The sequence below is a fragment of the Rattus norvegicus genome, chromosome 5 (assembly GCF_021556685.1).
Source record: "Rattus norvegicus strain SHRSP/BbbUtx chromosome 5, alternate assembly SHRSP_T2T, whole genome shotgun sequence".
Classification (NCBI taxonomy): domain Eukaryota; kingdom Metazoa; phylum Chordata; class Mammalia; order Rodentia; family Muridae; genus Rattus; species Rattus norvegicus.
Window position 1 is genome coordinate 62,968,128 of NC_141538.1, and position 15,631 is coordinate 62,983,758.

A 15,631-nucleotide genomic window follows, 5' to 3' on the forward strand; every position below is an offset into this window, starting at 1 on the left:
GCTGTAGAGGCCTCTGCACCTCCTCCTCTGGCCTGAGGGGGGCATACCCGCGTCTACAGACGCGGGGCGCAACCTGCCGAAAGGGGTCACCCCGCTGGGCGAGAGCTAGGGGAGGAGTCACCTTGAGAGGAGGGGTCACAATGATTAGCCGAGTCACTCTGAAAGGTCTCTTTTAGTGAAAGGAACACAAAGAGGAAGGGGTGCAGCACTAAGGGGCTCTGGATACACACTGATGTGCCAGTGTCGTCCCAAGGAAAGGTCCCCCTGAAGGAGAGCGGGCTCCGAGGGGCAGCGGCCTTTGAGGGGGCGGGATCCTGTCGAGGGGTGGGCTGTGACGGAGGGCGGGGCTTTCTTGCAGGTGCAGGCTTCCCCTAAGAGGGTTATTAGGACAAAGAAGTAGGAGGGTGGTCACCGGGCGGAGCGCAGGAATCTCAACTTTACTCAGGGGAATGGAGATGGAGTGAGGAGGGGTCGGGGCAGGTCAGGGATGCGGAGGCCAGAGGCTCCCTACAGCCCTGGGTACCACGACCGGAGAAAACAGGTGTTAGCGAGCCCCGAGATTTAGGGTGTCGGGGTCAGAAGCCCCTTGAAATGGGCAGTCGGAGTGGGGCGCAGACTGGGCAGGCAGCGGGCTTGATCCGTGGAGCCCAGGGCGCAGGAGAATTCGCGCCTGCAGTCAACCCTTAAGTCCTGTTATTCACGCCCCGGCCTACGCGCCGGGACGCACCTGAGGGGGCGTGGCCGGGCCACAGCTCGGGCTCCAAGGAGTTAACCGCAGACCGGGCCCGGCCCCGCCCCGGGCAGGCCGCGCAGCCTGAGCCCGGCGGCGAAGCGGAGCAGCAGCCGCCCGCGGGGAGCCCGCCGCCGGCGCCCGGGAGCGCCGCCGCCGCCCGGCCCAGGCCCAGGCCCAGGCCCCGCGCAGAGCGGAGAGCCGCGGCGTTCCACCAGGCCCAACTCGCCGGCGCGGCGGGGGCGGGCCCAGGACCTTCGGCAGGTCCTCCCGGAGTCCGCCGGGCGGGAGTCCCGGCACCCGGGATCAGGTTGGGCCGGCGCCCATGGCGAGCGCGGCCTGCCCGGGTCCCGGGGATCCGGCCATGTGAAGCAGGCCGGGGCTGGGGGCCCGGCCATGGCCGGGGAACGGCCACCGCTGCGGGGCCCCGGGCCCGGAGAGACTCCGGTGGAGGGGCCGGGGGGCGCAGGCGGAGGCCCGGGCCGGGGCCGGCCCTCCTCCTACCGGGCCCTCCGCAGCGCCGTGTCCAGCCTGGCGCGCGTGGACGATTTCGACTGCGCAGAGAAGATCGGGGCTGGTTTCTTCTCTGAGGTCTATAAGGTAGGACTCGCAGAGAGGACAGAGGGGCGGGACCGAGCCTTGGACGGGAGGCTAGAACTTAGGGGCCCACAGCCTGGGTTAAGAGATCCGACTAGGGCTAGCCACCTAACCTGCAGGGCACACACCAATCCTTGCCTCCCCCAGGTTCGGCACCGACAGTCGGGACAAGTCATGGTGCTGAAGATGAACAAGCTCCCCAGTAACCGGAGCAACACTCTAAGGGAGGTGCAGCTGATGAACCGGCTCCGGCATCCTAACATCCTCAGGTGAACGGCCTAGCCTCTTGCTGGGCAGCTTGTGTGCTGGGAGGGAAAGTTCCCTCAGGAAAGGAGGGAGATGCGGTCCCCCACGCCACCCCCCTCTTACAGCCTATCCTATCCTTTTCATCGACTTTCAGGTTCATGGGGGTCTGTGTGCACCAAGGGCAGCTGCACGCGCTTACAGAGGTAAGCATTGAGCATAGGCCAGGAAACAGGGAAGGAAGGCACCACACCTCCAAGTGAAAGTGTCAGTCAGTGATCTTGGTGGATCTGCTAGGAAATTAAAAAGAAGCCACCTGCCTGCCCAGGACCTCAGGACCTCCTCCAACTGGAGGCTTCCTGAACTTCTCTTTTGGGCAAACCACTTATTAGAATCCTCAGCTGGAGTTATTCCGTCTATATCCCTGGGAACAGTGCTGGCCTGCCAACACAGGATCCCCTAACTACACATGGAGTAGCCTAAAGCAAGAGCTAGTGTAACAGAAGAATGTCTGATTGTATTTAAATGTATTGGATGACATAGCTGCACATAGTCCTACCTTGGGAGACAGGGCAGCCTAGTATATAAATGGGAACCTTAGAGCACAGACTCACCCATCTGTTCTTTGTGAGCCTCCTGAGTGTCAACTCTCTCAGGAGTGGCAGACATAGAATACAGACTGAAGCCCCTTCTCTTTCCCCTATGTCCCAGTATATGAATGGGGGTACCCTGGAACAGCTGCTGAGCTCCCCAGAACCCCTCTCCTGGCCAGTCAGGCTCCACCTAGCACTGGACATTGCACAAGGCCTACGGTACCTACACGCCAAAGGTGTGTTTCACCGAGACCTCACATCCAAGGTAGGCTGGCCAAGGTGGGTGGAACGATGAAAGAGGATTTGGAGCTATTAAGTTGTAATTGGCCTGTGGATGTTGGCATGTGGGTAGAAGATATGTTAGAATGTCGGGGTGCCAAGGCATTGGAAAGAACGGGGACAGCAGGAGGGCTGAGGAACTGAGTATCACACTGACTGCTGAGTGATACTGCAATGATGAGGTGCCTTGGAGAACCGGGAGGGAAGGTTGGAGTAGTGCTTAGTGCTGTGGTGACACGGGGCTTTGGGGTCTATACTAGAGGACCAGAGAGCAGGGGATGGGTGTGTGAGGATGCTTGTGTGTGTGTGTCAGAACTGTCTGGTCCGACGGGAAGACGGAGGCTTCACAGCTGTTGTGGGTGACTTCGGACTGGCTGAAAAGATCCCTGTGTATAGGTAAGATGGCCACCCTTCTTACCCGGAGCCTCCCAGGGTTGCCCTACGCCAGTGGTGCTTTCTGTGGGTGGAGAGGAGGCTTACCCCATCCCCTTTCGTCTGGGGATGTCTGAATAGAAGATTCTGACCACCCTGCCTCTGCAGGGAAGGGGCAAGGAAGGAGCCATTGGCTGTGGTGGGCTCCCCATACTGGATGGCCCCAGAGGTATTGCGGGGAGAGCTGTATGATGAGAAGGTAAGAGCCTCAAGCCCCCCAGAGACCTTGAGAGCCCCCATCCAACAGCTCTGTTATATATGTGGAGCCCCCGGCCTTGCCCCTTACCCCTCACTGCCACCCTTCCAACCCAAGATAAGTGCTGACTCCTCCCCCTTGGCATGGCCCACTTCCCTCCAGGCCGACGTCTTCGCCTTTGGGATTGTCCTCTGTGAGCTCATCGCCCGAGTACCTGCAGACCCTGACTACCTACCCCGTACTGAGGTGAAGTAACCTCCACTGTATGTGCCTCAACCAAGAAGGGCTCTGTGGGGTCGATTCTCACAGTGGGGCACAAGGAGAGCCCACTGAAGGCTAACTTGGCAGCCCCTCCTCTGTCCCCACAGGACTTTGGTCTGGATGTGCCTGCTTTTCGAACTCTGGTGGGAAATGACTGTCCGCTACCTTTCCTGCTTCTGGCCATCCACTGCTGCAGCGTAAGTGTCACCCCTGCCCTGCCCCTAACCATGAGTTGTCTTCTATGTCTGGGGAGATAGTGGAGGAAACTCACCATCTTCTGAGCCCTGAGCAAAGCTGTCTTTATCCATCAGATGGAACCCAGCGCCCGTGCCCCTTTTACTGAAATTACCCAGCACCTGGAACAAATCCTGGAGCAGCTGCCTGAGCCCACGCCCCTCGCCAAGATGCCCCTTGCCAAGGCTCCCTTGACATACAATCAGGGTACGTGAGCATGACCTTGACCCAGCAGAAGTCCTTCTGCCTCTCCTGAGAATCAGTTATCTGGAGGAGGCTAATTGGATCTATGAGTTAAAAGGTAGGCAGTCAGGTGGGAGGGTGGAGAGGCATCTCATAGAAGATGGGTTTTTATTGCTAGAGCCCAAGGAAGCAGAAAAGGGCGGTAGAAAGGTAGCTGGAGGGGCTGGTGAAATGGCTCAACAGGTTCAGTCATTTGCATAAGGACCTGAGATCCATCACTGGGATCTACATCATGGAAGCTAAAAACTAACACCTGAAAGTTGTCCTCTGACCTCTGACCTCAGTTGACAACTTCAGTGTCCTGTGGTTCATACAGACTAAACAAGGTAGCGGGAAATAACAGTCATCCCTTCCAGAGCACCTGTAGGCTTCCCTTTCTTAAGCTCATGTCCCACCACCTTCCTGGGGATCGAGGGCCTCAGCTCTGCACAGATGCTGAGGACAGTGATCTCACACCTCTCTTTCCACAGGGTCTGTTCCAAGAGGAGGTCCCTCTGCCACGCTTCCCAGGTCAGACCCCCGGCTCTCCCGAAGCCGGTCAGACCTCTTCCTGCCACCTTCACCAGAATCACCCCCCAGTTGGGGGGACAATCTAACACGAGTCAACCCCTTCTCACTGCGGGAAGACCTCAGGGGTGGCAAGATCAAACTTCTGGACACACCCTGCAAGCCGGCCACTCCACTGCCCCTGGTGCCACCATCACCACTGACCTCTACCCAGCTGCCCTTGGTGGCCTCTCCAGAGTCCCTGGTCCAGCCTGAGACTCCCGTCCGCCGCTGTCGTTCACTCCCTTCATCCCCTGAGCTCCCCCGACGGATGGAAACTGCACTGCCAGGTCCTGGCCCGTCCCCCGTGGGCCCCTCGACTGAGGAAAGGATGGACTGTGAGGGCAGCAGCCCTGAGCCAGAGCCCCCAGGGCCGGCTCCCCAGCTGCCTCTGGCTGTGGCCACTGACAACTTCATCAGTACGTGTTCCTCAGCCTCTCAGCCCTGGTCTGCTAGACCAGGACCTTCCCTCAATAATAACCCCCCTGCTGTGGTGGTGAATTCCCCACAAGGATGGGCGAGGGAGCCCTGGAACCGGGCACAGCATAGCCTTCCCCGGGCAGCAGCCCTGGAGCGGACAGAACCCTCACCACCCCCATCAGCTCCCCGGGAGCAGGAGGAGGGGCTTCCCTGCCCTGGCTGCTGCCTCAGCCCCTTCAGCTTTGGCTTCCTATCCATGTGCCCCCGCCCTACCCCAGCTGTTGCCCGCTACCGCAACTTGAACTGTGAGGCGGGCAGTCTTCTCTGCCACCGAGGGCATCATGCCAAGCCACCCACACCCAGCCTGCAGCTGCCTGGGGCACGCTCTTAGCAGTGAGGCCTGTGATCTCAGGCTTCCAACCTTGGCCTTCGGGATACCCTGTAAGGACAGAGTGCACTTGCTGGACAATGCCAGCCCCAGATGGGCTGACTGGCTCTTCTCCCCGTATAGGGGAGCCTCAGCATGGTCTCAATGGACAGAGCACTTCCTGTCCAACCCCTGGGATCACTGGACTAGACACAGCATTGCTGACACACAAGACTAACACGTGCAAATTATTTAAAAATATTTCAATAAAACTGCCTGGCTGGCTCCGGGCCATCCATCCACTCAGCGGAGCGCCCTCCCCTGACCCATCTCTAGTTCGGGAAGTTCTTAAGGAAGGTCAAAGTCTTTTCTGGAGGCTTCTTTACTCTTCCCAAGAATAGTTTCTGGAGCAGCTTTCAAGCAAGCAGCAGGTCGCCAGACCAGAATCAGCCCTTAGCTGGGCGTGCCCAAGAGTGAGGGAGTGCTGGAGGAATAGCAGTCTTGAGAATTGGCAGGCCATAGGTTAAGGATGTAGGTCACAAGGTCTTGTTGAAGTGTCTGGAAAAATAAAGCACCAGTGAGCTCCAGTTGACTTCATTAGCCCTCATCCTATTTCTCCCCAGCTCCTCTCTGTTCCCTGCCTCGCCTGGCCCTGTGTAAGCAGACAGCCACTGGAGGTGGGGGATGAGACAAACGAGGGGACAAAGTCCTCTGGGCCTCTGTCCACACACCCATGGCTCATCTCCCTCATGCTTACCCATTTCAGTTCAGATGGATCCCATCAGGAAACCTGAGCGCCTCCAGCTCACAAATGCAGGGGAAAAGGTCTGTACACGTGTATGAGCTTTCATACCACCATGAATGGTAACATTTTATCAGGTAACATGAGCTTTGAGAATGAGAATCGGACCTGTGAAGAGAGTTGGGATATACTTTAGAGTCTGCAAGTCCCTCCTTTCCCTTGCTCTTTGTAAAACCTAGTCCAAAGCCTATGACCTGCTAGGGCCACATGGTTCAGGAACAGGTTTCTGAACTTCAGCTCCACAGGCCTTAAGGCCACAGAGGAAAACTCACCCAAGTCTTTTTTTTTTTTTTTTAAAGATTTATTTATTATATATAAGTACACTGTAACTGTCTTCAGATACACCAGAAGAGGGCATCGGATCTCTTTACAGATGGTTGTGAGCCACCATGTGGTTGCTGGGAATTGAACTCATGACCTCTGGAAGAGCAGTCGGGTGCTCTTAACCACTGAGCCATCTCTCCAGCCCTCACCCAAGTCTTAAAAGAGGAAAGCTGCACGTAAGGAGTTGGGTGTGACTTCGTGCACCTTTACAGCACCCAGGAGTCACAGACCTCAAACCCCATGGAACATGAAGTAGCGCCCTGCTTTGGGGTCCCTGGAGCAAAACTGCAGCTACTCTGCCCTCTCCTGAGACCGGTCTAGTGCCCCAGTTGGCATGGACTAAGCAAGCTGTCTGTTTGGGCAGCCTGTCAAGGCTTAGGTCAATGCCAGCACTCCTCTGCCTGAGAAGCCTTGCTGAAATCGCTTCTCAGCCTAATTTGTTTTTAGAGATGTGGGAAGGGGTCTTGCTGTGTAGCCCAGACTGGCCTTAACTCACAATCCTACCTCAGCCTCCTGAGTGCTAGGGTTACAGGAAAATGCCATTGTAATGTAAGTATGCACTAGAGACCTCCAGGCACTATGGATGGAGTATGGAGTAAGGTGCACGTCAGTGAGATGACTTAGCAGGTGAGCACCACAGCCTGGGAGCAGTCCCCGAGACGCACACAGTAGGAGAGAACTGCCCCCCACAGCCGTCCTCTGCCTGCCCTGTGGCACCCCTCCACCAACACGTTTTGTTTTTAATATCTTAAACAAGTTAATATGTTAATCAAGTAAAAGAAACAAGAAACCACAATACCGATTTGTGGGGGAGTTTTGGGAGCAGGACTTAAGGAAGTAATATGCCTTTATAAGAAACTGAGTTGACAGGGGTTGGGGATTTAGCTCAGTGGTAGAGCGCTTGCCTAGCAAGCGCAAGGCTCTGAGTTCGGTCCCCAGATCCAAAAAAAAAAAGAAAAAAGAAAAAAAAAAAAAAAACTGAGATGACAATACCTCCTCCCCTTCATGTTCTTCATGTTTTGTGGATAATATACAGTATGGCTCATCTGCTCAATCCAATATGACTTTGAACGATCTAGCAACTTCTTTAAGCCATCAGGCAGAGAATCCTAGGGGGTTCAGAGGGGTAAGAGAACAATGAGAATACAGAGTAAAGTGGGGGCACCCTAGGGGCCTATGAATTTCACTTAGCAAGAGGCCACGCCCACTTAGTACATGAATTAATTAATTGCTCCTGCATCTATCCTTCCAGTGTTACCAGACACAGGCTCACTCTCCATCTCCCCTCCAAGCAGGGAAGTGGAGTCAGCCTGTGAACTTCCGGTCTCAGATGAGTGTCAGGGGGTTGGCACTCGGCCTGAGAGGAGTCAATGAGGAATTAAGCAGGCAAGGGGCAGGCCAGCAAGCCAAGACAGACTGAAGTGGAGATGGCTCAGACATGTCAGCTCTCACGGATGCTAAACAATAGGAGCCATGGGATATCACGGGAGTGAGAATGCCCAACTATTGCCACACTTACTGGCTAATAGTGTGACTTCCATATCTGTCTTGGGGAAGCAATGTAAACCATGGCTTGTGTGCAGATGTGCACTGCCATTCCTGACTTGATAGCACACATCTCTTTACATACCTCCACCTCAAAATATAGATAAGGTCATGCTCACTTGTAGGGAATACCTAGGAGGTTCGTTGAGCACAGCCAGTTTGGAGGACAGAGATGTGCAGTATTTTCGGCTCTCCTCCAGACTTCTGGGGGTATTTGAGATGTAAAAGCACCTTTTCTCATGCTGAACCCATCCACTTGGACAGCAGGTGTCTACAAAGCAGAAAGAATATGACAGCCACAACTCTTGGGGTAAATTGACTAATTGGCCAGCTGATTGACCCTAAGGGTCTGCTCTCAATGTCGGTTTTGTCAGCTTTAGTCCTTGATCTTTGCGATCTTTTTGCCTCTTCTGAAAACATTTTACTCCTTAATAACATGGGAAGAATTTCCTAGTGGAGTTAGTACACTGTCCCTGGGTTCTGAAACATTAAAATCTGCCCTAAACTTGCCAACCTTGCCTAGCTCCCACACTGATCAATGGGCTTCTCATTCATTCATTCACTCACTCATTCATTCCATTTAATCCCTAACACATTCAGAGGTTGCCACACTCCTCCAGCCTGTGGCCACATCTCTCTCCACAACTCTGTAAGCAGACAAACTTGGTTCCTGCTTTTCTAAAAATTATGAATATTCTCCATTTCCACTTCTCTACTTAAAAATGCTGATCTCTGTTCTTTTCCGGATTACCTGTAAGAAATGAATCCTTCTTTAACATCCAACGCCCCACTCTGCTCTTGATCACAAACGACTCTTATCAGACCTAGCCAACATTCAGAAATCATTCCCTGTCCACCGCCGGACTCTCTCTCTGTCTCTCACACATGCTATCTCTCTTCCTGTCTTCCTGTCTCTATCCTTCTCTCTTCTCCCTCTCTCCTCTCCTCTCTTTTCTTCCTCTCTCTCTCTCTCTCTCCCCTACATTTTCTTATGTCTCCATCCAGCTTCTCCCATTTTTCTGTGCTGTGGCAACTTAAAGGAATTTTTTTTTTTAGTTGGGTGTGACTGATTTGAAGAGAGTGAGAGATAAACATATCTAAAGGTAGGCAGAGCCTTGAGAACCATGTCAATGAGAGAGAAAGAAAGCGAGAGAGCAGAGACAGAGAGACAGAGAGATATAGCCTAGGCTGGGCTCAATTTCCTCATCCTCCTGCCTGAGCTTCTTAAATGCTGAAGTTACGTGTCACCATGTCTGTCTCAAGATTTTATTGTTCTATTAAGAGGAAGAGAACAATACTGTTGACTTTCACATCAAGGAATTGTGTGCTCTCTCTCCATACCTGTGTCTGGGCACACGCTCGAGTGTATTTATGCCCCATTACTGCTTGGATAACTAATAAGAATGCCATGGCCTCAACAGGGACAGCATGATCAGATTTGTGGTTTTGAAGGATTTGCCCATAACTAGGGTTGGATCAGTGGTTAGAGCACTTGGCACACAAGCATGAGGACCAAACTTAAGATCCCAGCACCTGAGTGTGGTGACTTGAATGAGAATGGCTCTCATAGGCTCATCTATTTGAATGCTTGCACCCCAATTGATACAACTGTTTGGGAAGGACTAGTGACTGTGGCCTTGTGGAAGGAGGTGGGGCCAGACTAGGCTTGAGGTTTAAAAGACTCCTGCTACCCTCAGTGAGTTCTCTCTGTCTCCTGCTTGTGGATCAAGATGGGAACTCTCAGCTGTTCCTGGTGCCTTGGCTCTACCATCAGACTCTAACACTCCGAAAACACAAGCTAATTAAAGATTTTCTTCTACAAGTTGCCTTGGTCTTGGTGTTTTGTCACAGCAATAGAAAAGTAACTAAGACACCAAGTGAATGCCAAGTGAGTAGAAGGTGGGGTCAAAGAATCCTCACAGAAAGCTGGCTATAGGGCTGGAGAGATGGCTCAGTGGTTAAGAGCACTGACTGCTCTTCCAGAGGTCCTGAGTTCAAATCCCAGCAACCACATGGTGGCTCACAACCATCTGTAATGGGATCTGATGACCTCTTCTGGTGTGTCTGAAGACAGCTACAGGGTACTTATATATAATTAATAAATTAAATCTTTAAAAAAATAAAAGAAAGAAAGAAAGCTGGCTATAGCCATATTGATGAGCTCTGGGTTTGAATAAGATACCCTGCTTCAGTGAAGAGTCTCTTCATCGACTTGTGCATGCACAAACATGTGAGTGTAACACACACTTACATGCACAGAGGGGTTGGGGGAGGGGAGAGGCACACATTTACACATGTGCACGCAGAGAAAACCGAAGCCTAAAGAAACTCGAGCTAAGGACTGGTGTCTGTAATTTGGCTATCTTAAGCTTGGCAGAAGCACTAGATACCCCAAGTCAGAAAGATTTGGACAATGTGAAGTGAGTCACTGGAGACGGCTTCCTCTTCTCTTCCCACTCATGATCTGCCATAGAGCTGGGGGCACCCCCTAAATCCAGTGTGCAGCTTGGTCCTCATCAGTAACTGAGTTCACATAGCCCAGCTCTGTATGGCTGGACAAACCCAGCCACCAGAGACTCCTAGATTCAGTCTATGTCTCACAGCCACCAGCCCCTGTCTCCCTGATCCCAGAGCAGGTACCTGACGAACAGGAGGACAAGCGTCTCAGAGTGTCCCGCGTGTTCCTCAAACTCTGGTCCAGGTCCTGCCTCCGCTGCTCCTCAGTTTTCAAGCTCTCCTTGGTCCTCTGACTCTCAGCCTGGCAGTCCTGTAGTTGCTGCTTAGTGACCTCATACATCTTCTGCTTCTCCTGAAATGTGTCCTGCGTCGAGTTCAGCTCTCTCCGAGACTCCCGAAGATCCTCCACCTTCTGCTTCAGCTGTCTTTTCTCCTCCCTGAGCTGCTGCTGCAAGCTGCTGTTGGTGGCTTCCCAAATCCTGCTCACCTGCTCGAACTGCTGAGACACCTGCAGATCTGTTCGGGTACAGACTGGTTGGGTACAGCACCGCACACCCGTATCCCAATCCAGGGAAGGCTGAGATAGCAAAGTCGAGGCCAGCCTGGGCTACATATGGAGACCCTTGTTGGGGGTGAAGCTTGTTACAGGGAGCCTTGAGGACACGTCCTCCAGCTGTACCCCGGTGCTCTAAGACTTCAGCATCAACCTTTTCTTCTTTTTGAAACTTCTTGTATAATGTCCTGAACTTAAGATCTGGCTGCCTGGAGTTTAAGGAATCCTGAACTGGATAAGGATAATTTAGGGAGGCAGGAACACTCCAGGGTAGTCCCAGCTGGAAACCCAAAAGTCAGGGATGTCGGGACAGTGCCTTAGAGCCTTGCTAAGGAAAAGCCACTTGGCGGGAGAAAAGGAATGGTGTTTAGAATGAGTGAGGAATGGGGGCCCCCATACTCACAGCGAACTCCCAGGCAGATGATAGCCACCCCTAACATCAGACAGGCGAGGAGAAGGCCAAGCAAGGAGTATTGCAAACAGACTGTGGGACCTTAGGGGACAGGGATGATGGGCAGTCAGTCCCAGGGAAGAATGCATAGACAGTGAGACAACGGGGAGAAAAAAGAAACGGTCCTAAGCAGATTTTGACCGGCAGGAGTAAGTACTAGGGACTGCAACTGGCGAAAAGGATTGAGGGGACCTTACCTGACTGAAGAAACTAAATTTCATACAGGGAAGGGACCTGGAGGCACATGACTAGAGACCATCCGAACAGGGGAATTGTGATCTAGGACTCCATGTAGGAACAATCGCTACCGAGATGAGGTAGGTAGTGGAGTGGCTGGGCTCACGTGGAAGTCCCAAAGGCTCATCTGGCACAGGGCAGAACCCAGCCCCACCGCTCCGGGACCCACGTGGGTACACAGATAGCGTCTGATATCGCGGTCGGTGCCCTGCGCCGCCGGCGGGGCGGGCAGCTGGTGAAAGGCCAGCCGGGACTGCTGGGGCGGGGTACCGGGGTGAAGGGGGTAGAGTAAGAATACGCACAGCGGAGAATCTGCCCGAGAGCAGATGACTTCACGGAGCTCCAGGACGCAGTTGGTTGCTCTGACCTGACCCCTGCGGGAGGGGAGCGCCCGAAGTGAGGATGGAAAGTCCCCGTAACCTCCCTTCTCTCCAGCCCCACACCATACAGAGACCCTAGTCTGCCCTGAGCTAAGTGCTGTGGAACGGCTGCGGCACTCTCTGGACTTCATCTGCTGCCCCTGGGTCACATGTCCCTGTCGCCTTCGGGGATTTTTGAGATGAACTCAGCTAGCCTCTTGCTTGTCCCCAGAGATGCCACGCCAGGAGGTACTCCCTCAAAAGCCCTTCTTGAGTCGCCTTGTCCTCACTCCCATCATGTTCCTCATTTCTCTCCTGGGTCTCCCTTTATCTCTTCCTTATCATTTCCTTGTAACCCTTCATCCTTCTTCCACGTCCTTCCCACTCCTGTTTTCCACTGAAACCAGTCTCACACCGGGCTTCCCCGATCCTGAACCCAGCTTACCACAAGGACCTCCCACTCATCTTCCCCCTGGCTCTCTGATATCTCTGTCACAGAAACAGCCCGGCTTCTTTCTCCAAGACTGCTCTGCACTCTGTGGATGAAGACACCCTCTGTAGGCGTCCCTGGTCCTCCATACCTGCTTTGTCCGCTAGTGCAGGGGAAACCAAGCCTGGCGGCCCTCCCGGGACTGGAGACACATTCTCGTAGGTGAGTTCCCCATCCTCATAGGCCTCACAGTCTGGAAAGGGAAAAGCTCCAAAGTGAGAGTCTGGAGTGAGGTCTGTGGAGTGGGGGAGGAGAGCAAGCAGGACTTACCCTGTCCTGAATGGTTAGACGCGTTGTTCTTCAAGGGCACTTTCACAAAGCGCAGGTCTGCATAGGTGATGGCGTCAGCCATAACCCTGGGTACCTCTGCTTCACAGACTTCCAGCTAATCCACTGGCCCACACCTCCCTGGCTCCTCTCCTCTCTTAGCTATTGAGTTCTCTGTGTGGTTGTAAGGCTCAGCCCTTTGCGCTGTGACGCCAAAGTCACAAAAGAGGAAGGTCTGTGGGCAGATGGACTCAATGAAGCAGAAGAGGTCCTTGGGTTGGAGCCAGATGACCAGAGAGGGATGCTGGGGTCCCAAATACAGACTCTGAAGCTAGCTGAACTCTGTCCAGCCAGATCCCTCTCCTCATGCACCCTCGACCCACTTTGCTTAAGGTCCTCATGCCAGTTCCTCTGTGTTCCCTGCTTGGCCACGCCTTCCTGACTGTCATTCACTGAGCTCCATCCATGTAGAGTTGGGACCCTGGCTCTTACTGACCCAGGACATCACCCCAATCAACTTCATCCAGGAGGGGACCCTTAATTTGGTAGCTCAGATAAGGTTCATATGCCCCATTTTGCATGGAGTGCTCCTGAGGTAAACCTGACTCCTCCCCTCCTGCTTACAGAGCTGTCACCCTGAAGCCATCCCTGGGAATCTGACAGCTTTTAGGAGGATGCAAGGGAGACAGGGAACAAACTGGTTTTCCTCTGTGAGCATCCCAGGCTCCCCACTTCATAGCTTTTCCCTGCTGTCTACCTGACCATGCCTGTGAGAAGCTGTACCCTCCCTCTCATCCATCTTTCCCTTGATATCCTGCGGTGTCCTCTGTGCTCCCACATCAGAGCCATATCAGGAATCAGTGTCTACTTGGAGCCGCTCTGGGCTGGGCTACAGGACTAGCCTGGAGCAACAGTGGTTCTCACACACCCTTCTAGAGAGGGAAGCAAAGAAACAACGAGTGTGAAATTCAGTACAGGATACGGTGAGCTGGAGAGCTGGCTCAGTGGTTCAGAGCACTGACTGGAGTTCCAGCAGCCACATGGCCATTCTCGGCCATCTGTACCAGGCATGGACATGGTGCACAGACATACATACAGGCACAACACATGCACACACAAAATAAAACCTAAAAAGACAAGAAGGGCTGGCTATGGTTTCCTGGGTAGCAGTGAGGCTGAGAAACTCCCCCTTGTTCTTACTCATTTCTTTCCATAGAAGGTGCTGGGAGCTGAAGGTGTAGCCCAGTGGTCTGGTGAAAGTACGATGATCTGACCTCACTTCCCAGCACACACAGACACACGTGCAGTCCAAACATTCTCCCATCATGCTCGTCCCCCCAAAAAATGAACACTTGGGCCAAGTGGGGTGGTGCACACCGTTTATCTCAGCAATCAGGAGTCAGAGGCAGGCACAGCAAATCCCTGTGAGTCAGAGGCCAGCCTGGTCTACACCATGAGTACTATGCTGACCAGGGTTGTGTGGTGAGACTATGTTTCACAGAGAGAAAGAGAAGGAGAGAGAGAAAGAGAAAGAGAGAGAGAGAGAGGAAGAGAGAGAGAGAGAGAGAGAGAGGATACATTTGTAGAGGAGACCACAAGCCTAAGTTGTTGTAGTGAAGAGAAGAAGAGGACCTCCTTGATGGAGGAGGGAGACAGTGGCAGAAGGAAGCCTGCTGAGCTGAGTGCCCAGAGGTGCTCTCTAATGGTCTTTTACCACAATGTAGCCTCTTATAAGAATCCCAAAAGGCCCTCACGCCTTGAGGGTTGGAATGAGCTGAAGCTGGATGAGATATGGACATGAGAACTGCCCCTCCCTGAGGCCACATCCGCTCCCCCTCCATCAGCTGTCTGACAGCTGTGGGGAGGAAGAAAGAAAGGTAAAGTTCCTCACCACAAGCTGGATCACTCACGTGGCTGGGGGTGTTGGGCTGGGCAGGGGATGTTACTGTTAGGGGATGTGAGGAGAGCCCTTCTGCTGTGACATAGTCGAGTCTGCCCCAGAGAGAGTAGCCCCTGAAGCTGGAGAGCAAACACATGTTACCAGATGAAGTGTCTGAGGAGAGGCGGGTGTGTACACACATTTGTGTGTGTGCTTGCGTGTGTACAGCCTTCTTGGGTGTCTGGGGGGAGTGAGTGCCGGTGTGAAAGTGCCCCTGGGAAACACAACAGATCCTGCAGATCCTGAGGGCTGAGGCTGTCGTCTTTTGCCATAGCAGTGAATGATGTGACATTATCAGAAAAGTCATCGTAGGTCAAGACAACAGGTTTTACAAATTATTTCCTTTTGGTGGTTCATTAGTTTCCTAAGGCTTCTCTGCAGCTGTTAACGGTCCCTGCTTGATTAAAGTTTCCAACAGCCCGGGGCCTTCCTCCAGGCACTGTGGCAGGGCCTCCCCCAGAGACTAGGCAGTGGACTAGTGACTCCCTGGGGGCCTGTAGAGGGTGTGAGAATGAGTAGGAGGGCACAGAGCAGCTGGTGTGGAGGATGGGTGGGCACAGTTGGGGCATAGCATCTGTGGTACACAGGGTGTGGGAGCGAGCAGAGCGTGAGTGGCTGTAAAGAGGCTGGTGGGGATTCCACGGACTAGAGACAAAGTCTCAGATCTCAGAACCCCAGTATATGGATGTAAGCCGAGGTTCGGTTGTACACTGGAAAACAGCATCTATGAGAGTCTTAAGAAAGTGGCCCCTAGATGGAGCTGAGCTGAGAGGCCCAGCACACAGCATTGCCTTAGAAGTCTTCATGGGGGGGGGTTGGGGATTTAGCTCAGTGGCAGAGCGCTTGCCTAGGAAGCACAAGGCCCTGGGTTCGGTCCCCACCTCCCAAAAAAAGAACCAAAAAAAAAAAAAAAAAAAAAAAAAGAAGTCTTCATCGGGAGGGTCTGGATTTTCTCTTTATTGGTGATGGTGAACTATCTCCTCATGACATTCTCTGTCCCCTTCGGTCAGCTTGTCTACATCCACCACCCCTGGTACATGAAATTCGACAGATCCTGTAGGCTGAA

At 53.4% G+C, this 15,631-nt stretch overlaps 2 protein-coding genes and 1 non-coding gene across 12 annotated transcripts in view; 2 read left to right on the forward strand and 1 right to left on the reverse strand.

The window, feature by feature from the left end:
- Positions 1-5,727, forward strand: Tesk1 (testis associated actin remodelling kinase 1). The gene is given in 10 exon segments (NM_031578.2): positions 1-1,330; positions 1,475-1,596; positions 1,728-1,776; positions 2,282-2,428; positions 2,756-2,838; positions 2,983-3,073; positions 3,233-3,316; positions 3,439-3,528; positions 3,643-3,772; positions 4,279-5,727. Coding segments are annotated over 10 exon segments (1,887 nt in total). The 5' UTR covers positions 1-1,126; the 3' UTR covers positions 5,166-5,727.
- Cd72 (Cd72 molecule) lies at positions 5,390-12,812 on the reverse strand. Of its 7 annotated transcripts, XM_087549217.1 has the most exons (10): positions 12,630-12,812; positions 12,451-12,552; positions 11,813-11,884; positions 11,226-11,315; positions 10,757-10,785; positions 10,453-10,621; positions 7,932-8,083; positions 7,261-7,376; positions 5,899-6,051; positions 5,390-5,699 (listed from the first exon to the last, which is right to left on the reverse strand). In XM_087549217.1, the coding sequence occupies exons 1-9, from the start codon at positions 12,709-12,711 to the stop codon at positions 5,904-5,906; spliced, it is 960 nt and encodes a 319-aa protein (XP_087405343.1). In that variant the 5' UTR covers positions 12,712-12,812; the 3' UTR covers positions 5,390-5,699; positions 5,899-5,903. The 7 variants fall into 7 exon arrangements, 3 of the variants coding, with proteins under 3 accessions (XP_087405343.1, NP_001015016.1, XP_087405342.1); XR_015619725.1 differs by having other exon boundaries at positions 7,945-8,083; positions 10,453-10,785; NM_001015016.1 differs by having other exon boundaries at positions 10,453-10,785; positions 12,630-12,780.
- Positions 11,726-15,631, forward strand: part of LOC134486932 (uncharacterized) — a 27,778-nt gene continuing 23,872 nt past the window's right edge. For all 4 annotated transcript variants that reach the window (XR_015620845.1, XR_015620847.1, XR_015620844.1 and 1 more), the window contains exons 1-2: positions 11,726-12,118; positions 12,368-12,521. This is a non-coding gene — a transcript (uncharacterized LOC134486932). The remainder of the gene's footprint in view (positions 12,119-12,367; positions 12,522-15,631) is intronic.

Excerpts from the sequence above, each read along its gene's own strand:
- Cd72 (NM_001015016.1), bottom strand. The coding sequence starts at position 12,711 with ATGGCTGACGCCATCACCTATGCAGACCTGCGCTTTGTGAAAGTGCCC. Across the intron at positions 10,786-11,225 it reads CATCTGCCTGGGAGTTCGCT|ATCTGCAGGTGTCTCAGCAG; the intron begins GTGAGTATGGGG and ends GTACCCGAACAG. Across the intron at positions 6,052-7,260 it reads AAGAACATGAAGGGGAGGAG|GTCCGATTCTCATTCTCAAA; the intron begins GTATTGTCATCT and ends CTCTCTTCACAG.